This window comes from Alnus glutinosa, chromosome 9 (genome assembly GCF_958979055.1).
Source record: "Alnus glutinosa chromosome 9, dhAlnGlut1.1, whole genome shotgun sequence".
In the NCBI taxonomy this organism is placed as follows: domain Eukaryota; kingdom Viridiplantae; phylum Streptophyta; class Magnoliopsida; order Fagales; family Betulaceae; genus Alnus; species Alnus glutinosa.
Window position 1 is genome coordinate 2,485,698 of NC_084894.1, and position 19,337 is coordinate 2,505,034.

The 19,337-nt window shown below is 35.2% G+C and overlaps 3 protein-coding genes across 3 annotated transcripts; 2 read left to right on the plus strand and 1 right to left on the minus strand.

Annotated features, from left to right (window-relative positions):
* The first annotated feature begins 4,010 nt into the window (after positions 1 to 4,010).
* LOC133878554 (DNA damage-repair/toleration protein DRT100-like) lies at positions 4,011 to 5,432 on the plus strand. The gene has a single exon (XM_062317114.1). The coding sequence runs from the start codon at positions 4,064 to 4,066 to the stop codon at positions 5,096 to 5,098; it is 1,035 nt and encodes a 344-aa protein (XP_062173098.1). The 5' UTR covers positions 4,011 to 4,063; the 3' UTR covers positions 5,099 to 5,432.
* A 7,694-nt stretch (positions 5,433 to 13,126) lies between these two features.
* Positions 13,127 to 14,460, plus strand: LOC133876664 (DNA damage-repair/toleration protein DRT100-like). Its single transcript, XM_062314918.1, has one exon. The coding sequence runs from the start codon at positions 13,189 to 13,191 to the stop codon at positions 14,281 to 14,283; it is 1,095 nt and encodes a 364-aa protein (XP_062170902.1). The 5' UTR covers positions 13,127 to 13,188; the 3' UTR covers positions 14,284 to 14,460.
* A 1,645-nt stretch (positions 14,461 to 16,105) lies between these two features.
* LOC133878631 (large ribosomal subunit protein eL31-like) lies at positions 16,106 to 18,575 on the minus strand. The gene is made up of 2 exons (XM_062317207.1): positions 18,408 to 18,575; positions 16,106 to 16,544 (listed from the first exon to the last, which is right to left on the minus strand). The coding sequence occupies exons 1-2, from the start codon at positions 18,491 to 18,493 to the stop codon at positions 16,265 to 16,267; spliced, it is 366 nt and encodes a 121-aa protein (XP_062173191.1). The 5' UTR covers positions 18,494 to 18,575; the 3' UTR covers positions 16,106 to 16,264.
* Positions 18,576 to 19,337: the final 762 nt, after the last annotated feature.

Genomic DNA, 19,337 nt, shown 5'->3' on the forward strand with positions numbered 1-19,337 from the left:
CCCCTACATCATCATCAATTTGTGAGAGAGAGTGTTCAGGATAAAGTTTTCTGGCCATTGGTTTTTTTTTTTTTTTTTTTTTTTTGGGGTCAAAAGGGCTTGGGAGAGCTTGTGGGGACACAGTATAATTATTTTTAGCTACTGTTTTTATCTTAGAGAAATACTATTTTTCTATCTCCTTTCATCTTTTTTTCAAATCAATCATTGAATGTGAGTGATAGAGAAATAACATGTCTTTCTTATTGCTTGCTGTGAGAGGAAAATTAAATACTCAAGATAGATAGTTATTATGGCTTTCTTGGAGAGATGAGATTTTTTTCTGTGGAGAATATTGGCCACAAAACATGGCATTTCCTGAAGCTGTTGGCTATTGTAGATCTTTTCCTCATCAAAGCAAACACCCTTTTTAATCTACCACAAAAAACTTGTTTGATTACATGTTAATTAAAGACAAGGAAATGACAAAAAATTACTGAACCCCTTTTAAGACCCAACTGTTGGGAGCCTAGGTGATCTCAGCACATGTACTTGGATGGATGCTTAATCCCAACCATTTTGCTAAACAAAAAGCATGATAACAGTCTAGTCAATCACAATTATAAAATTAATCATTTCTCTCTGTATAGCCATTGCGACCATTTTAGGATTTTTATTTATTTTTAATCATTCCTTATTTTCACTCTCAATGTCACTATTTTTTTTTTAGTTTCACTTGCTGATTTTGTGATTGTAATTTCATTCATTATAGGTGCCATAATTTTACATGCCAACTCGTTGTCAGTTTTTGTGCAAATTTTAAGGAGAAATAAACAATTCATTTAGAAAAAGAAAAAAGAAAAAAGAAAAGAATAATCTAGATAAGGTTCTCGATCGATTAGAATTCTTTGAAAATTTTTGTTTAGATTTTACAGAATTTGAGCAGAGAATGAAGAAGTGAGATGCATGGCCGAGTGTTCCATGTAGGTGGGCTTTACATCCCAAATTGTCCGGAGGCACTTGAGATCGATCCTACCTCATTTTTTTTTTTTTTTTGTTTGCTTGAATTCTATGAAATTCGGATAAGAAATTTCACGAGCTTCCCCTCCTAAGGTCCTACTTTTTTTTTTTGGTAATGTGGTTATTGCAACATCAACTTGTGCGTACTGATTTGTCGGACATTTAATCTTTGATTAAATGAAAATTTGTGATTTTTTTGTCCAATAAATACTATTTTTATTTGGGTTTTGTTACCAACTTGCTTATCAAATGACATCCTTTTGCATGTTCCATGAGAATATGAGATCGTCAACTGACAAGTGCTGGATATATTCTTTTCCAAGTGTTTATCATTACAATAAAATCTCAATAATTCAATTGGAAAATAATAATTGGATTTTGATGAATTGTAAGTGTTAGAATAACATAGGAATTGAATTATAGAGAATTTTGATCGGGATTATTGTTCAAGTCCAAAAGTTTTTAGTATATATTACCCAACAACTGATATCTTTTATCGTATCATTATAATAAAGAAAAAGCAAAAAGCTCCAATCATATCATTGATCGTTCTAATAAAGAATGAAAAAGCAAGAAGCTTCAGTCTTATCATCATAAAGGGTAATGATTGGGCGACAATTTTACTGTTTTTCACAGTTTTCCTCAACGTGGGAAGATCTTGTTCATGATTTCTTATGCCCAGCAGGAGACTTTTTCGAACTACATTTTCAAAACAAATTAAAAAAAATAAAAATAAAAATTGATAACATATTTTTTTTCATTAAATTATACATTAACCCAAGAAAAATGTCCAAATTTTCTTGGGACAAAATTTTTCTCCAAATCTAATCTATTAATTTGATATCGGTCCTTAGAGAATGGGATGTGCACGTGAGAATCACATACTTTAAATACAAATATTAATTTATATTAAAAATACATATGAAAATTAAATGTTTTAAATATATATATATCAATTTAATAGACTAATAACTTCAAAGAGTTTACTCCAACTCAATTTGAAAAAAATAATAATTATCCATAGCTTGTTTTAACATGATTTTGATTAGCACAGATTTAGGATCCCTAATCCCTTTCACTTTCTACTCCCCGCTACTACCCTCTCCTTCTCATTCTGTTTTTTCTTCTGTTTGTATGTGTTCTTTGACCAGATAAGTATTTTTGGCCTCTCCGCTATGCATTTATCCATCAGCATCCGTGCCGTGCTGTGCCGTTCATCTTCTCCCTGTCCGCTGATGTTGTTTGTTGGTTGTGTTTTTCCTTTGAATAAGAATTTTCTTCTCTTTAAATCCGTCATCATAGGCGATATATGAGATGAAGGTTAGTTAGGTGTGATGAGTTATCTTTCACGACCTAGATAGTTCGGTGTGAAGGGTTATCTCTCACGGCCGATTTAAATAAATTTTTCTATGATATTTGGCCACCATTGTCTTAGATCTAGTATGCTCGGAGCATAACTGCTCTTAACTGTTTTTGTACATGGGTTAGCGGAAGATGAAAGTCATGGATAGTACTTTATTGTAAGAATTTTATTTGTATCTATGACTATGTAACCTTATACCATGTGTCTATAACTTTGCAAAGCTTTATATTAGTGATTTTTTATCAATGAAATACTCAGATCTTTCGTTGAAAAAAAAAAAAAAAAAGATTCAGGATCTCAAGAACTTATTCTCATGGATTCATAGACTTAGGGTGCGTTTGTGATTACGATTTCGTAAACAAAAAGTGCGATTTTAAACCAAATCGCAGAAAATGAACCGTTTGAGAATTACGTTTTTAAGGAATTGCGATTTAAAAATGCAGAAAACTGCATTTTCAAATAGCAGGTAATGAAGTGTTTTTTTGAAAATGTATAATTTTAAAGGCTAACCTGTGATTTTAAATGGCAAACTGCGATTTTGCTAAACGCTTAATTGCGTTTTTAAAAATCACTTTTCAAATCGCTATTTTAAATCACACTTTTTGAAATCATAAACCTAAACGGACCCTTAGTAGAAAAGCTATGAATTTTTTGAAATCATAAACCTAAACGGACCCTTAGTAGAAAAGCTATGAATAAGCAAAAATGCAAAAAAGACATTAATTAAAACAACATGCCAAAATTTGGTGCCATCTTTATTGGTCTTAGGGGATGAATAACACAAACTCTAGTGTTTGTCGCATCCATGGTGTTTGCTATAGAGCCATGTTTCCAAACGGATTACCACTCAAAAGTTCATTCCATTTGTTAATGTTTTTTAGGGGGTATTTTTTATTTTTTGTTTGAAAAAATATTTTTATATGACATAAATATGAAAATTGTTAAATCACTACTTATCTCAAAAGCTCAAGTTGATAGGAAGAGATAAATTTAATCATTTAATCTATATTCTAACATTCCTCCTCATAATGGATTCAAATTTTCCCTTAAGAGCATCCTCAATGGACTCTCTCTACTTCAAAAATTTCACCATTTTTTTATTTTTTATTTTTTTTAATATCCAAAGGCCTCCTTTTCTAAGAAACAAGAGGAGGAATATCAAAACTATTTCTCTAAAGTAAACCACCATGCCCAAGCTACCTCATCAGTGGGTCAGAAATCTCTTTTCTTTGGGACATGCACATGCAGCAGCAGCACAAGTTTCATTTCTCAGCCCCCCCAAAAAAAGGAAAAAAAAGAAGAAGAAGAAGCTCAAAGTGTCTTCAAATCTACTAGTCAATCTACAAAACATGGGTCCACGTGTCAAGCTTCATGGAATTTTCGTTATGTTCTTTGTCGCATTAGATCATTGCAGAACAGGAATTTCTTTTTTAGTAAAAAAGGACATTCCAGCATATGTTCTTTTCTTTGCCAATGTGCAAAATGAAAACACGTTGGGACTTACCCAAAAAAAAAAAAAAAAAAACACAAATTAAAACAAAACACGTTGGGGGCCAAAATCGTCAGAAAAAAAAAAAAAATGCTTGACGTGTGTGTATAGTATATATCAACGCACGCAGTCAGTTCCCATGCCCATGCTTGATCACAGTAGTACTCCATAGTCCCTTAACGTACTCGATCAGTTAAAAGAGCGAGAAAATCAAAATGATTGCGGTTTGGTACTTAATGCTGACACTACTTGCCGTTTGTTCGGCAGTTATTGAGGGCTGCTTTCCGTCAGACCGGGCGGCACTACTCGCTTTCAGGGCCGCCCTTCACGAGCCCTATATCGGCATCTTTAACTCGTGGACGGGTAGCGACTGTTGCCACAACTGGTACGGCGTAAACTGCGATCCAAACACCCAGCGAGTGGTTGATATCAACCTTTGGGGAGAGTCTGACGACCTGATGTTTAGGCAGGCTCACCGCTCCGGTTACATGGCCGGGAACCTCTCGCGCGCCATCTGCAGGCTCACGTACCTCTCCTCTATCACCATCACTGATTGGAAGGGGATCTCTGGCGAGATTCCCCGATGCATCTCATTCCTTCCTTTTCTCCGAATCTTGGATCTTACCGGAAACCGAATCTCGGGCGAGATTCCAGGCCATATCGGACGGCTCGGTTGGCTCACCGCTCTCAGCCTTGCCGATAACTTTATCTACGGGAGAATTCCACCGTCCATAACGAAGCTGACAAACTTGATGCACCTAGACCTCCGAAACAACCAACTCTCCGGTAGGATTCCTCGCAGTTTAGGGAGACTGAAGATGCTAAGTCGGGCTTTGCTTAGTCACAACCAGCTCTCCGGGTGGATCCCTCATTCGATATCCCAAATTTACCGGCTGGCGGATTTGGATCTTTCTTCGAACCAAATCTCGGGTGCAATCCCGGATTGGCTCGGTAGAATGGCAGTTCTCTCAACATTAAATCTGGACGGTAACAAAATAACAGGTACGATTCCAGCTAGTTTGTTGAACTCTAAGATTATTAGCTTAAACTTGAGCCGGAACGCGCTGAACGGTAACATACCGGATTCATTTGGGCGGAGTTCGTATTTCATAATGCTTGATTTATCGTACAATAATTTGGAGGGCTGGATACCAAAATCGTTGTCTTCGGCTTGGTATGTCGGAAACTTGGATTTGAGTCACAACCACATACGAGGGCATATATCGCCATTCGATCAACTCGAAGCATAGTCATAATTCTCATTAATTAATTAATTAATTTGCTTTTATAATTAATGATTGTCTTTGTGGCCGGGAAGCCGCTAAAATATGATGTAGTTTGTACGGAATATTGGTTACTCAAAATAAGATGTTGTTTTTGTCGGGATTGGTTAAACAATTCTTTCTACGTACGTACTCTGCAATTTGTTGGTGAAAGGCAACGATAAATATATAGAAAAGCATGTATCGATCGGGTGAATGAGGGATTAATCCCCTCATTTTCTCTTCATTGTTTGTGCTTTCCTTATCAATATATAATATATGTCATCTTTTTCCTCATGTTATATATGTGTACGGGCGGGTTATTAAAGCAGATGGGATATGGAGTCTTTGGATTTTTCTTTTCTTGTTGCAGAGATTCTTAGCACTTATTCACATGCAGTTGTCTAGCAAGCTAGTTCATAAATGGCTATGCCACGCACCAACACTGACTTAAGGACCAAACAACACAGATGAATGTTTGGCTCGTTTTCGTTTCTTTTTTTTAACACAATTTTCTAACACATGCAACACACCTATATGCTAGTCCCTTAAGAATCAAAATATTCAAACGTACAGTAAAAGCTAATATAAGATAAAGTAAAAAGAATGTGACAATAACAGTGCTTCATTACAAGGCAAGATGAAGCTTTTGAATGTGCGCATGATCCATGCACCCTTCATAAATGGTCGATATATGAAGTATATATTCAAAAGCTCGATTGATTGAACATTGATTAAAAAAAGAGAGAAAAAAGATCGATCGATTGATTGATTTTAATCCATTGATTTAATCTGGTATAAAATTGAATCAATTTGGTAAAAATATTTGCAAGTAAAAAAGAATAATTGGAAAAAATAATACATACTCAATCATCTCCTTAATTCGTTAATGAACTTGGTGCCCGGCCAATCCCTAGCTTCCACCAAACCTTCTGGCAGAATCTCAGTGACAGTGACTAGCTATAGAGCTCCTCCTCTGCAGCTTCCTCGATCACCAAATTGCAGCATTCAAAAGTTTTTTAAGTATTTTCCGATCGAAACCAAGCTAGCCCAACACCCGAATAATTCTCTTGCAGCTTAAAACTCAACCTTGATCTTAAACACACCTCTTAAATTAAACGAAAGGTTAGAAATTTATACGGCTTCATATCGAGTGTACTACAGACTAAGTAATTTAAGAGGAAGATAAAGACTAAAAATGGAACAAAAAAGTTCTCCAAATTAATGGAATTCAAAGCATCGAGGAGCGTATATATACAGTATACTCTCTGGTGACAAACCTCCTCTTTTCTTCCTATCCTCTGCTCGCCTTCTCCACCATGTTGCAGGCTTTGAAGCTCCGTCGCCGAAATAAACCCTAAACCCTAGTTAATGGAATTAAAACCCCTAGCTGACACTCCAATGAAGCCAAATATATGTAGTGGTCCAGTTGTGTCTAAAATGCTCTTAGGAACAGAGGATCCCTGCAATAGCCCCCTACCTAAATTTGTTGTGTAATTGTTTAATTATCATGGACTTCCCTCCTAGTCCCTGACCTACATTATTGAACTTGAATGTTGACGTAAATTAGGGGCCTGGGTGCCAATTTATAAGGTTCATGGGTTGAATTCGTGTCGTTTGATAGATATACAACTATCTAGGTTGACACGAACATAACCAATTTAATTAATTATGCTAAACTTCTTCCCATGACAATATTGCTTATTTAACTAAAGGGGTGACGTCACAACATTACTCATTTAATAAACATATCGTGTTAGATTGACACTAACACGACCCAGGCCATTTCAATTTGTTTACTATAAATGGGTTGAGTCAATAAAAATACTTAATCTGAATTGATTAATACAATTTCATATTTTACAAGCTTAAATAATGTCAATTATACACATTCACAACAAAATTAATGCCAAAATCAATTTGATAATCGTGTAATTTAATTAAATGATTTCATAAAATGTGGTTATATACTTAATGATTTTAAGGATAAAAAATGTGATTTATGGATTATATGGGTTAAGTACTGGCTTGATACGAATTTGAACCGGTTATTAATAGTGTCAAACCGGATCAACCCGTTTTGACCCGAATTTGTCATGTTAATTTATTCAAGTCTCTTCAACTTATGATGCGTAAAGGAGAAACCAACCGAATTTTTCCATATGAAATGATTCCATGTTTATGGGGGAAAGAAGAAAAAAAAAAACGAGGGAATTAATTTTTCCATTAGTTTCCCAAAACGGTGTCTCCAAATCTTGATCATACACGTAAGTTAAAATAAGGCCTGTTTTATGAATCTCTTCCCCAATTTTCTCAAGTCGGTCGCGGAATATGTTCCCAAAGTCGGTCATGTCACTCGCAAAATTCTTCCACAATTTCATCGAAGCTAGCTGGTCACAGAAGAGGCCAAACATTAATATTTCTCATCAAGATTAAGAAAAGAACAAGATCGAGACATGTACAACAACGTTAATTAACATAGCGTGATTTAAGGTTCGCCCAATTATTTGTAGCAATATTATATAAGAGAAAATTAATTAAAGAGATAATTAATGGTCCTTCTTCCGTGCCACGTCGCACGCACTGCACATGCATGCATTATCCTCTACCGATCGAGTTTCTGCAAAAAGAAAAACATGGGAAAAAAGAAAAAAAAGGAGGTTTTGACTCTTAGGCAATGTCAAATCGGTTGTGACATTATTTGATTAATAATTGTACTTTGGTTTGAATGACCAAATTATTGAACCCTTAATTTTCAAGGGAAAGACCCATCTGCTGGGATCCTCGGAGATGTACACCACATGCTTAATCCCAATCATCTTGCCACAGAAAAAGCACTAATAATAGTTTCTTCAATCAAAATTCAAAAAATCTTTTCCTCTTTAATCTTTATATATGTATGCCATATAGTCATTGCCAGCCACGATCATACACCAAGCAAACCCATTTTACATTTTACAATCATTATATTCCCTATTTTCGATAACAATTTTACTTTGTATATATATTAAATTGCGATTTTATTAAACGTTTAACGAAATTTTTAAAATTAAAAATTGATTTGTTGAGATTGTGACACGTATTTTAATCCCAACGAGTTCAATTTTAATTGAAACTTAATTAATCCAAACTGTATCCAGAATTTAACTTGAATTCAGTTTCAATTGAAACACATGCGTGCTCCAATCCTAATGGGTCCAGTCCCAATTGGAACTGATGAATCTTGAAGAAAGTCTTCAAATCTAGCTACATAATTTTTGAAAAGATATTGCATGATCGATTGTCCTGATCAATTGTTCAACTTTGCAAATTAATGGCCCACTTACATGATCTTCATACTGGCCTGGTGGGTCAGCTTTTAACAGCTATATATGATAGAGAAGTTAGATCAACCATGCAGATAATTCTTTTGGATAGATCTAGCATTAATTATTAGCACAAACAAGAAAAAATATATATGCAATTTTTTGCTCAATGAATTCTAATTTCTTTTTTTAACAAAAGATTTTATTATTTTATTGATAAAAAATTACGAGTATAAAACTCTTACATTACAAAGTATAAAGTTCTGCAAAATCATAGTCATATGCTATGAGGTTACATAGTTATAGACACAAACAAAATTCTTACGATAAAACGCTATCTATAACTTTCATCTTCCACTAACCCATGTACAAAAATAGTTAAAGAGCATATCTGCTCCGAATATACTAAATATAAAACAATGGTAGCCAAATATACTAGAAAAATTTATTTAAACCAGCCGTAAAGATAACCCTTCACATCTAACTAACATTTATCCCATTGATCGCCCATGATTGCAAATTTAAAGAGAAGAAGACTCTTATTCAAAGCAAAAACACAATCAGAAGAGTAGAAAAAGAAAATGAGAGCAGATCTATTTTCTGATGGGCAATTCCACACCTTCTTCAATGAATTATAATTACTAACCTATTTTGCAATTGAATTGCTTTTCTTTTGATTAAATTATCATATTATTAGACAATTGGAGATGATCATTGGGCGTTGAGAAATACACAATCGATCAATAATCTTGAGAAGGAGAAATGCTTATGCAACAATTTTGATATATATAGCTAAACTGCATATGCATATAAATATATGCACACGAATCGCAGATTTTGTTTTAAATTGTAAAATCAGTACTTTCACGAGATCGTGCAGTACTATTTAAAAGCTTTGGTAGATATATTTATGGCACTGCATGTTAGATCTTCAAACTGTAAAATTCATGTGAGAACCCCTGTGGGATAAAGGCCTTTCATGATTAAGACTAGTTCATCTTTTTTTTTTCTTTTTTTCTTTTTTTTTTTTTAAGGTAAATTAAAGATTGTTAAAAAAATAATACACTTGATCTATATGGTGTACGCTCTTTATTGAGACAAAAATTACAAGAACTCAATAGACAAGAGTTGCAAGATAGTTGTTTTTAATGTAAAAATATAAGAGCCTCAACGATTCCTGCAGTTTGTCTATCCGAATTACACGTCCTTTATTTGTGAGCAATTCGAACAACAAATTATAAAGAATTTTCATCCGAAAACAAGTATTTCCCTAGCAATTTTTTATTTTTTATTTTCCCAAAACAAAAGCTCTTATCGATCGCTAGGATGTCATGAAAGCACCTGAACAGTTGAAGATCTGCTTTAGGGACTGGATTCTTTTTTTTTTTATTGTTTTTGATATGCTGCCTTGAATTCAATCTTGATGCTCATCCCCACAAGATCAATGGCCAGAAGATGATGAGGGTCAGCTTCTACAGCGTGCTGATAGCTGGCTAAACTGGGCCATTCAGATTACTCGATCGTATCATGATCGCACCCCATTAGCAAATGGACAAATTGCCTTGATTGTGCAATAATTAAAAATAGACTAGTTCCGGAAGATCAATCGAGTGATACCGCTCAGGGAGACAAAGATTCAGGCACCGGTGGTGGTGGAGCCGAGAGAAAAATTGTACAATGACGTTTATTTTCTGGACCCAGTATATATAGCCGCCTAGGCTGCCTAGCCGGCCAGTACGTTTTGAGGTTATCATTCATGCATTTACTTTTACTCGAATATCCCTCGTTTGGTACAATTTTGCAATGGAGCCTACGGAGGTGTAGATCTTTCAAAAATGAAGACGATTGGGTGAAAAGCTTTTCTTTTTTTCTTTCTATTTTTTTCTTTTTTTTTTTTATTTAAATATTTTTTCTTTTATTTTATTTTCAAAGTTAAGATTTTCTTGTGGTCTTTATCCTCTTCTTTTCTAACAAATATTTTGGCATGATCACTTAAAGCCTTAATTGTATTAACCGTGGGTCAAACTCTCTTTCAATAAGCAAGATCCTAAGGCATGAAATATTAAATTAAAATAAAAAATAAATTCAAGAAACAAGGTTCTAATTCACTCAAAAAATTTGCTCCAATATATACCATAACCCCACTTATTTCAAAATTTAAGTTAATAAAAATAAATAAATTTAATATTTTAACACTTAAAAAAAACAATTCCCAATAGACCCACGAGCTATTCAGGACAGCTCATGAAAAAAATCAAAAAAATCAAAAAAATCAAAGGATATAAAACTGCCACGTGTGCAACACCCATGCCTCTCACCTAGCTTCTTCAAACTTCCCTCCCCAAAAGCTTATCCAGTACTACTCCACATGTTGAGCTGTTCTTCCTCAATTATTATTTTCTCTGACTCTCTCCCATATTCATTATCCATTATCCCTTTTAATTTAATTTTTGTTTCAACTAAAAATAGGATAATGTTCAAAGAAGCCTATACCGACATTTTGGGTTTTTATGGTGCGTTTGGGTATCGAATATTTCGAATATGAATAATATTCTGAATCTGATCACGGATTTCAAGGTAATGAAAATGTGTTTGGATGTTGAATATAATTTTAGATTCTTTTGAATATGTGTTTGGGTGTTGAATTTGAAAGATTGGAAAAAAGTGTTTTATAATAGTATAAAGTAATTGAAAATGATTGGATTGTATGAAAAGTTGTGTATAATGATTGGTATGGTAAAAAATTATAATAAAAAATATATGATGGGTTTTAAAAAAAGTGTTTTATAATAATATAAAATGATTGGAAATGATTGGATTGTATGAAAAATTGTGTATAATGATTGGTATGGTAAAGAATAATAATAAAAAATATATGATGGGTTTATTCAAACTATTCAAACTTTATTCAAGTGACCCATGGGTTTTATTCAACTTGGATCCGGGTATGAGTTTTTGAATAAAAACCCGGTTCAAATATTGAACAATGTTACGAACCAAACGCACTATAAAATATTCTGTCCAATTCGATTTACCATGTATAACAATTGCAGAAAATGTCTTAATCACTAGTCACTCATGTTACATCCATTGTAATTTAAGAAAAAAAAAATTCTAATTTCGTACAATAATTGATGTGGAAAATGAAACATATTTGTAGGCAATTTCTATGAAAAGCAACTTCTTTATAAACTAACGTGATTAGTATTTCCCATTTTAATAGCTTACGTAATAAATATTACGTAAATTATTATTTTAATATATAAATGTAGTAAATGTTATATACATAAGTATGTAACTGTGTGGACTATCACATTAAAAAAAATGAAAAATTAATTAATGTAGTTGACCTAAATTATAAATCGCTTTATGTTGTATCGAAGTAAATTTAGAGGTCCCTAAGATATGCCAAAAAAATAATTTAGTCACTGTAGTCAAATTCCGTTAACATTCTTAACAGATTTCGTTAAGTATCACGTCAACGTTAATAAAAGGACAACACATATCACTTTTAATAAAAAAATAAAATAAAATATTAAATATATACAACTAAAAAAATTATTTAAAAAAAATTGAAAAAAATAAAAGGGGTGGCTGTCAGTGGGTCGTTTTATTAGTGCTAATGTGACACCAAACAAAATTCGTTAAATATTTTAACAGAATTTAACTCTAAGGACTAAATTATTTTTTTTGGCCTATCCTAGTTAGGGGTGTGCAAAACCCGCAATCCCTGCAGCATCAGCCTCGCCTCGCAGAGGACCGGGTTTTCAGGTTTTTTGCGGGTTAGGGTCTTAATTTGAGAAATTTATGCGGGGCGGGGCGGGTTTAGCCTTTTAAAAAATGCGGGTCCCTGCCCCGCATCGCACAAAGGAGAAAAAAAGAAGAAAAGAAAAAATCATGTTTCTTAGAATTTTATCTATAATTAATAGAATTTTTAGTTTAGTTTACAAGGCTAATTCCATAGAAAATGTTCTTGTATGGAAATAGGAACGATTGAAAGATATGTGTCAACATGTCGAAGGACTAAATTTAAGGAGCTTTGAAGTTATAATTTTTTTCTTTAATGAAACAGAGTTGATTTCCTAAAAATTTGACTTTGCATTCATAAGATTCTGTGAAAAATTAATATTAATTTAATTTTTTTTATTAAAAAAACCAGTATTTTTTTTGAATTTTTATTTTTTACAAAATAAAAATAAAAATTACATAAATGTCACTCAAAATACCTGCCCCGCCCCGCGCGAACCCGCCCTACAGTGATCCGCCCCGCCGGTTAGTCTTTATCAAGTGTGGTTTGCGGGTTGGAAATTTCCAACCCGCAAAGGTGCGGGGCGGGGCCAAAAAAGGCGGAAACCCACACCGCCCCGCCCCATGCACACCCCTAATCCTAGTGACCTATGAATTCATTTTAATACAATAAAGAGCGATTTGTAATTTAGATTAATTACATAAACTGATTTTGCATTATTCTCTTAAAAAAGTATTGAAAATTAAACCAAAAGAAAAAAAAAAAAAAAAAAAAAATCCTTATCCAATTTACTTAACAGATTTTGTCGTGTACCGAGTTTTCCAACGATTCGACGAGGCAAAGAAAGTAGAAACATACTGAAAATTGAAAAAGGAAGCATGACACATGATCGTCAGAAAACCACGTTAGGGGCAAAATCGTCAGAAACATTACTTGACTTCTCTTTATATATAAACGTGTAGTTAGTCCACATGCCCATGCTTCACTCCCCAACGTAATCACTGCAAAAGTTCAAAGCTTTAAAAATGAGCATGGTTTGGTACTTAACGCTGACACTGCTTGCTGTTAGTCCGGCGGTTATTGAGGGATGCCCGCCCTCAGACCGGGCAGCGCTGCTGGCCTTCAAGGCTGCGCTCCACGAGCCCTACTTGGGCGTCTTCACCTCGTGGACGGGCAACGACTGTTGCCACAACTGGTACGGCGTTAGCTGCGACCCGGAGACCCACCGCGTCGCCGACATCACCCTCCGAGGAGAGTCCGAGGACCCGATATTCGAGCGGGCTCACCGCACCGGTTACATGACCGGATACATCTCACGCGCCATCTGCAGTCTCACGCGCCTCTCCTCGATCATTATCGCTGATTGGAAGGGCATCTCGGGCGAGATCCCCACGTGTGTCACCTCGCTTCCCTTTCTTCGAATCTTGGATCTGATTGGGAATAAGATCTCGGGCGAGATTCCGCACGATATCGGCCGGCTCCAGCGGCTCACCGTCCTCAACTTCGCCGATAATCTCATCTCCGGGAGTATCCCACCGTCCATCACGAACCTCACCAGCTTGATGCACCTGGACCTCCGAAACAACCGTCTCTCAGGCGGGCTTCCCCGAAATTTCGGTAGACTCGGGATGCTGAGTCGAGCTTTGCTGAGTCGCAACCAACTCTCCGGGCCGATCCCAGCTTCGCTTTCCCAAATTTACCGTCTCTCGGATCTGGATCTCTCTTTGAACCGGATCTCGGGTCCGATCCCGGACTCACTCGGCAGAATGGCGGTTCTCGCAACGTTAAATGTCGACGGCAATAGAATAACGGGTAAAATACCGGCTAGTCTGTTTAGCTCCGGGATTGGTAACTTAAATTTGAGCCAAAACGCACTTGACGGTTACATACCGGACGTTTTCGGGCCGAGATCGTACTTTACCGTGCTCGATTTAGCGTATAATAATTTGAAGGGTCCGATACCGAAATCTTTGTCTTCAGCTTCGTATATCGGACACATGGATTTGAGCCACAACCACCTATGTGGTAGAATACCGGCCGGTTCGCCGTTCGACCATCTCGAAGCGTCGTCGTTTGTTTACAACGATTGTCTTTGTGGGAAGCCGCTAAAAGCTTGCTAGACCAATGTTTCGGCCGAGATAGGATGGGGTTTGTCGGGGTTAGTAAACCGAAATATATATGATGAATATGTTTGTATTATGTGAGAGTAAATTAGTAGTCGTATAATTAAGTTTCTAATTAGTTCATTACATTTTGTGTTTTAAGTTACGTTGTAATGGAGATTAAGATTTCATGCACGTGATTTGCATGGATGGGATTTGGGAGTGGAAAATTAGTCATGGCCACGCACGCAAATGTGTTCATACTGAGATGACTCAAAAAGTGTATTAATATGATTTTGAAATAAAATACTTCATTATCTATAAAAAAAAATAAAATAAAAATAAAATTCTTCATTTTCTAATATTGTATTGGATATTAATTTAGTTTTATCTTCCTTTCGAAACTGGAATGCTTCAAAAGTAACTCATAGTGCATATTTTTTTAGCTAAATAGACCGTTTTCAATCATGTTTTTGGAAGCCAAGAACGGAGCCAAAAGCTCTTATGGGTAGAGGCCAGTGACTAAAAAAATTTATTGGCAGGAGCCAATAGGCTAAATTTTTAGTTTTTTACCTTCTATATTTTTTTTTTTTTTTTTTTTAAGAAATTATGGGAGAAAGTCTGTCTAGGTTCACTTGCTGTAACAGGTGAGTGGACTGTTCGAGATCTGTTCGGGCATATAAAAACTCTAATATTTATTATCCAAATTATTAGCAATTTAGAAAGCAAAATTGTTAGATCTCTATCCCTCAAGAAATTGGTGTAATCCATCAAAACAAGATATAGTAAGAACATAATTAAGTGGACTTTGTGTTGCAACAACTAATAAAAGTTCCTTCAAATGGAAGGAAAATGAAAATGTACAACTAAATTTAATTATTTAATAATTAATTAATGTGATAAACATTATGGAGATGGTCATATCAATTAGTAAGAAATTTACAATAAAAATTATAGTAATCTTTGAAAGAATTGGAAGAGATCGAAAATAGTATAGCTTGTCTTGTAATTAAGGGATGGGATGGATCGAGTATATGAATCGGAAGAGCTGAAACAGATCATCGTGAAAAGACCAAGGACGGTTGGTGGGGGACAAGGCCGTTAATCATATATGATGGAGGTGATAAGATTCCTCTGCCACATGATGAGATAATCATCGTCGGCGTTGCCGGAAGAGCAAAATCCCAGTGTCAACCTTTTCTCTGAAAGTCCACTTGAACCAACCAACAAAAGATACGCGGTTTAGATTTGGGATCGCTGTCTCTCAACAACAGCTAGCAGGACACAGCACACGTGAAGCTACGTAATACATTAAAGAAGAGGGGTCCAACGGTGGAGATCAAAGTTGCAACGGTGGATCCGGTTACGAAGATCCTCGCCACGTGCGGAAAATAACCATGTACGAAGTTTGAAAGCGCCGCTGTGAAACTAATAATGCTGTTTTGAGGAAGCAGGATAGCTCAACCCAACCCACCAAGCCCTCATTTCAATGTCATATTTATTTGACCTTTTGCTTTCTGTTTTTAAAATAAATACATTAACAAAAAAAATTATAAACACGAAACACTAATCAAAACTTTTTTTTTTTTTTTTCTTCTGTCAGATTAATTTTTTTTTTCTTTTAAATACCAAGCAATTTGCAATATTCTCAACTTTCAATTGTTGCAATGTCCTACGAAATAACCATTGAGCGCAATAAATAACAAAAATGATAAAAAATTTAGAAAAAAAAAAATCATTTTTCTAGAATTTGCTTCTTCTTTTTTTTTTTTTCCTGAAATTTTTGTTTTGTTTTGTTTTTTCTATTTCTAAATGATGTGGTCAAGAAACAATCAGAGAATAGGACCAAAAAAAAAGTACATTGGCTTACAATCCATTACATAAACTCACTGTTGCTCAAGTGTTAATCATCTAGAGTCCCAGACAATCCCGAAACATATCGAAAACTGGAAGTAAAACAGAAATGGAATAAATAAGTCACCAAATATCAGGCTACTATTCAATCATCTTCTTCGATCACCTTGGTGCTCAATCCCTTCAAACCTTCTGGTGGAATCTCAGTGACAGTGACTAGTGAATAGAGCTCCTCCTTTGCATCTTCCTCATCATTTCTTTTCCTGGCAATGCGTACTCGAATCCTCCTAGGCACACTTCGGATCCCACGGCTCCATATGAGCTTGTTCAGCTTCACATCCACCCTGACATCAGTTGTTCCCATAGCCTTCTGGGCAAACTTCCTAATCTCCTTTATGGCCTTTGGAGCCTTCTTTTTGAATGTGCTACAAACAAAAGAAATACACACACCACCTGTACTTCAATTTCTAACGTAATATTACAATCTCATGACATCAAATGAAAGCAAAAACACAAATGTAGTTGGAGAATTGCTGTCTCAATTCAGAGACAATGAGAAGGAGCTCACGGTTATGTATAATCCAAATCAAAGTATGAAAAACATCAGAACTTGAAATCACATAAAGTTATCAAAATGCCCGCAAGTAACATCATAAACAGCACTTGATGTCACAGAATGAAAAAACCTGGCGATTCTTCTCTCATTGTATTCAGTTAGAACGAATATCGCCATAGGATACATGAGGTAAGTATTAACACAAGGTCTATCATTAATTAATGTTGTACACTCCGACATCACAAGCTAAATCCATTTCAACAACACACAAGGGCACTCCAAATTTTTTTACAAAATCAAGGACATTCCTTCCATGTGTTTAGACGGAATTCAACCTATGATATTTGAAATTGTTATAAAAAAACATAGAATAAATTGGACAGCAATTAGAGAAGAGAAAATGAAATAAATTACAAACAGGAGATACAAAATTTGTGTGACTTGACACAAAAGCCTGCATCCAGGAGTGGAGACAATTAGAGAGAACTTTCAACAGCAAAAAAGCATCAGTATGATGATGGTGTGAAAACTCAAAAGCTGGTATCTAATACACCAAAAATCTCACTTCCTCACACATGACAAAAGAGAATTTTTTTTTCTTGCTCTAATCCTCCAGCTATAGCACTATTTCACGGATCTATAAACATATCCCTTGGAGAGGGAAATAAAAGCTCACCACTCGACATAGAAAAGTCAGTTGAAAAAGTTGACCAACTTGAAGAACACTTTTGATCTTTTGTGACAAAATTCAAGCCACATCAAGCCAAGATGGATAGTTGATCATGTCACTTGAACTCTGTCATGTGGATAACAGAAGGTGAGAAACACTCAAATGCTAACCCCTAATACACCAAAAATCTCACTCCCTCACACATGACAGAGAATGTTCTTGTTCTAATACTCCGTATATATAAATCTCACTAACAGACGTGGATACGCGATCACCAAGTTTTTGCAATGCATTTCAAATGCTTTGCATATAGCCACCATCAAGCACTATAGACACACAATGAAATTGAAATGCTCCATTTACGATAAAATAGAACTTAGAAAGCACAAATCCATCATTTAAAGGCCATTAAACAGAACTGCCGTGGTCAAACAATTTACTGTAACGGCCCCATTTACAACATAATGGGTTCCTTCAATTTTGATTTGGCTAATCTTCTCCAATATACAAGAACTAAATTGTAAAATGCAATTAAAAAAAATGAAAGATAGTTATACAACAACCAATACTCAGGATTTGACTTGAAAACATTGCCACATACAATCTTCGATAACCAACCAAATAAAAACAATCGGCCTAAACAAACCCATAAGCTGAAGTGTCAGCATAATTGCAGCATTGAAAACACCCAGCATATATACTACATACAACCATGAACATAGGCGAATTTGTTTAAGCAACCTAAGGTTTTTAGCTCAATACCGATCCCAAAGGTTTCGTTTTGGTCTCTGAAAAGCAAGAGATGGGAGAAATTTAAAACGCTTCAAAAAAAAATCATTTTAAGAACTTTCTGAGATCCAAACCAAGCCCAAATGAATCATTCTCTTGTAGCTTAAAATTCAACCTCAATCTTAAACCCGCCTCGTAAATTAAATGAAAGGTTCGAAATTTATACGGTTTCAAATGTGTTACAGATCCAAGTAATTTAAGAGGAAGATAAAGAGTAAAAATGGAGACAAAAGAATTCCAGAAGAAATTCAAAGCGTTGAGGAGCCTATGTACCATCCATGAAGGCGCTTGTGGAGATTGATGGTGTACTCTCTGGTGACAACCTCCTCCTTTCTTCCTCCGCTCGTCTTCTCCACCATTTTTGCAGGCTCTGAAACTCCGCCGCCGAAACAAACCCTAAACCCTAATTGATGGAATTACAAAGCCTAGCTGACACTGCAATGAAGCAAAATATAAATATAGCGATTGTGTTGTGTCTAAAATGCCCTTCAAGGAGAGAACCTTGGGTGAGCAATATGGGCTCGAGTTCAGTGGGCCGGTGCGATTGGGTCGGGCATGACTGTAGCCACAATATGGGAATTAGAAAGTTTGGTGCCAAGTTGCACAAATCCCAACATAGTTTCATATTTGGAAAAACTATACCTATCTTCCAATTTTATTTTATTTATTATTTATTTTTTTTAAATGACAAGGAACCCGTCCAAAGTAAGGCCACTTCGTGTACTCACCCTTGTCAGGTAAATCTCGAATTTGTGTAAAGCGCTCCCTTCACACGGATCGGGTAATACTTCAACTTCGTCAGTAAGCTCGCCCTAAGAAATTGTTTGCACCCAAAGAGATTCGAACCTTATATCTCATGGGACTACCACAATGACCAATGTCCTTTTGACACTCGATTTTTGTTCACCTATTAAATTTTAAGAAGTGACAATCTACTTCTTTATAAAATAATAATAATAATAATAATTATAGTCTTGATGAAACTATGTTTAAATCTCCTAAGTTCTTGTTAGTTTATGTTGTGAACTTGTGATGTGTTATGAGTTGCATGAGCCTATGATTTCATGGTGATTTCATACATATAAACATAATAAAGCTACTGATTTATTTGTTCATGATTTTGAATCATACGAACATGTTTTAAATTATACTCTACCGATAGTCATGCATAAACTAGAAGTGTTTTATAAAAAATTAGGAATA

Coding starts and splice junctions, on each gene's coding strand:
- LOC133876664 (XM_062314918.1), top strand. CDS start 13,189: ATGAGCATGGTTTGGTACTTAACGCTGACACTGCTTGCTGTTAGTCCG.
- LOC133878631 (XM_062317207.1), bottom strand. CDS start 18,493: ATGGTGGAGAAGACGAGCGGAGGAAGAAAGGAGGAGGTTGTCACCAGA. Junction 16,545..18,407: donor CACAAGCGCCTTCATGGATG/GTACATAGGCTC, acceptor TTTTGTTTGTAG/CACATTCAAAAAGAAGGCTC.
- LOC133878554 (XM_062317114.1), top strand. CDS start 4,064: ATGATTGCGGTTTGGTACTTAATGCTGACACTACTTGCCGTTTGTTCG.